Below are 2,082 nucleotides of genomic sequence, written 5' to 3' on the forward strand. Positions count from 1 at the left end.
CTAACGAGCCCACTTCCACATACCTTCTGCTTCCGCTCGTCTTCTCCGCCTGGCTATAGCACCTCGGGGCCACTTCTTTCTAGAAGCAACATCTCCAGTGTAGTCATCCTGCGACGTTCGCCATTGTCTACCTGCGATATGTCACTATCACTCGGTCCCAGGTGTGGAACGATCACCGTGGCGTAGAGCAGGCCATTAAGCACTTCAGAGTCGGAGGAAGCTTTGGAGAACGGCGGCACAAAACGTCACTTTTCAGTGGCTGGCGGTGCACCGCCGCACCGTGCACTTGTCTTCTGCGCTGTGTCTGCCCCTTGCACGTTCGAACGCCCACCGAGACATGGTGGCGCCCTCACGAGTGCTCCCTAGTGCCAGTGGCGCCGGAGATATGTGGCGCATTGGTGAGTCGACACTTGCTCAAATCCGAAAACGGCTTGGCTGACTAATCGTGGGACGTGCCAATGTGATAGTTGTTGCTGTTCAAAGGGTCTGCCAAGGATACTGCGCCGGAGTAACCGGAGGCCATACCGTTCTCTTGGGCAGTCCGAGGCGGTACACTCCTTGATGCAGAGCGGGACGCGATACGGCATGTGGCAGTTTGGGTACACGCCTGTGTCGTATGTGCTGCGGTGTTGCCTCGTTTGGTGTGCTTGTCGTCTTGCCATATAGCATTCAGCATTGTAGATATCAATATCGCACCGCATGTAAAGTCTTGTCCACTTCTCATGACAGTCAAGTGATGTCCTCCGTTCACCGGTAGGAGTAGGACAGTCTCGTAAAGGGTTCATGTGAGAGTTTCTTCCCTGCCGATGCTAGTGCTTGCGGGTTGGCACAAACCATACGCAACTTCCACCTTAGTTTAGTACTACATTCGTACAGGCTATACGCGTGTACGTCCATCAGTTCACCGATAGATGCTCAATCTGGAGGGCTGCGCGGCCCCGCATCCTCTCACTCGCGCAACCCATTGGTATCTGAAAGCGTGGCGTTCAGTAGCTACGCATTATGTGCAGTAACGAGTTCACGCGGACTGCAGAACTCCTTTGAGCGGCAGTCAGCCAGACACGCTAGAGCCTCGGAACTGGGCTGCGTCGCCGAACATCCCGTGCTCGCATGTTTTCTGGGCTTGATCCTGACCTTTGGATGAGGATTTTGATCATCTCGAAAAGCTCAAATGCCGCGCCTCTACCACAACACCATATTGATCCGCCCAAAAAGCGAACACGTCGGAACGCCACACCATCCTCGGCGCCCCGAAGGGCGCAGACCTCGATGCACACGGAGGCGAGTCTTCAATGGATCCAACGTAATAGCTCCATAAAGATACCTACTCGAGATTACAGTACATTACAGACCCACCCTCGATGTACAGAGAGGAAGAAACAGTAGCATGAATAAGCTAGATATTACGATGTACGAAAAGCCGGTGTGCGGGTTGCGCGCTCTACTGTATCGTGACGATCGTCTTTTGTCGGAGAACATTACTCTGTACGTCTTAGCGAGAGCCCAGTCAGTGGAGGGTGTGCATGTGAGTGCGGGAAGAGATGCTTGACATGCGTGGTGGGTGAGGTGGGAAGGGAGAGAAGGGACAGAGTTTAGTGCTGGACGTTTCCATGGAGGCGGCGACTCTCCTCGAGCTCCTCTGCGTACAAGAGATCGGGGTCGCGGCCCTTGCTCTCGGGCAGGAGCTGCGTGCAGACGGCGCCGGCGATGCAGCACCCGAAGAAGACTGTGTGACACGGGTCAGTACAGGCCGAAACCCGAGAGTCAGGGAGAGGTAGTACACACTCCAGAGGACGTTCGGCGTGCCGATGCTGTTCGTGAGCTGGTTGAACGCGAGCGCCGAGATGATGGCGCCCGCCTTGCCGCACGCGGCGGACATGCCGTGCGCGGTCGCCTTGAACTTGGTCGGGAAGACCTCGGCGGGGTAGATGTACGTCGTCGCGTTCGCGCCAAAGTTGAAGAAGAACTGGAGCAGCGAGAAGCAGACGATGAACGCCACGGTGCTCAGCTTGTGGAACATGCCCGCGAGGATGCCCACTGCGCAGCTTGATCAGCGGCGGGGTCTCTGATAGAAGGGACACA

The 2,082-nt window shown here is 56.1% G+C and overlaps 2 protein-coding genes across 2 annotated transcripts in view; both read right to left on the minus strand.

Annotated features, from left to right (window-relative positions):
- PHACADRAFT_265623 (uncharacterized protein) lies at window positions 1-694 on the minus strand. Its single transcript, XM_007401864.1, has 2 exons — window positions 468-694; window positions 1-398 (listed from the first exon to the last, which is right to left on the minus strand). Exons 1-2 carry the CDS (start codon window positions 674-676, stop codon window positions 350-352), a joined length of 258 nt encoding a protein of 85 aa, XP_007401926.1. The 5' UTR covers window positions 677-694; the 3' UTR covers window positions 1-349.
- A 611-nt stretch (window positions 695-1,305) lies between these two features.
- PHACADRAFT_265625 (uncharacterized protein) overlaps window positions 1,306-2,082 on the minus strand; it is a 2,938-nt gene continuing 2,161 nt past the window's right edge. Inside the window, exon 8 of the mRNA XM_007401865.1 lies at window positions 1,306-1,726. Coding sequence (XP_007401927.1) covers window positions 1,593-1,726 — 134 coding nt within the window. The 3' untranslated portion in view covers window positions 1,306-1,592. The remainder of the gene's footprint in view (window positions 1,727-2,082) is intronic.

The sequence above is a fragment of the Phanerochaete carnosa genome (genome assembly GCF_000300595.1).
Source record: "Phanerochaete carnosa HHB-10118-sp unplaced genomic scaffold PHACAscaffold_13, whole genome shotgun sequence".
Taxonomy (NCBI): domain Eukaryota; kingdom Fungi; phylum Basidiomycota; class Agaricomycetes; order Polyporales; family Phanerochaetaceae; genus Phanerochaete; species Phanerochaete carnosa.

Coding starts and splice junctions, on each gene's coding strand:
- PHACADRAFT_265623 (XM_007401864.1), bottom strand. CDS start 676: ATGCTGAATGCTATATGGCAAGACGACAAGCACACCAAACGAGGCAAC. Junction 399..467: donor GACCCTTTGAACAGCAACAA/CTATCACATTGG, acceptor GTGTCGACTCAC/CAATGCGCCACATATCTCCG.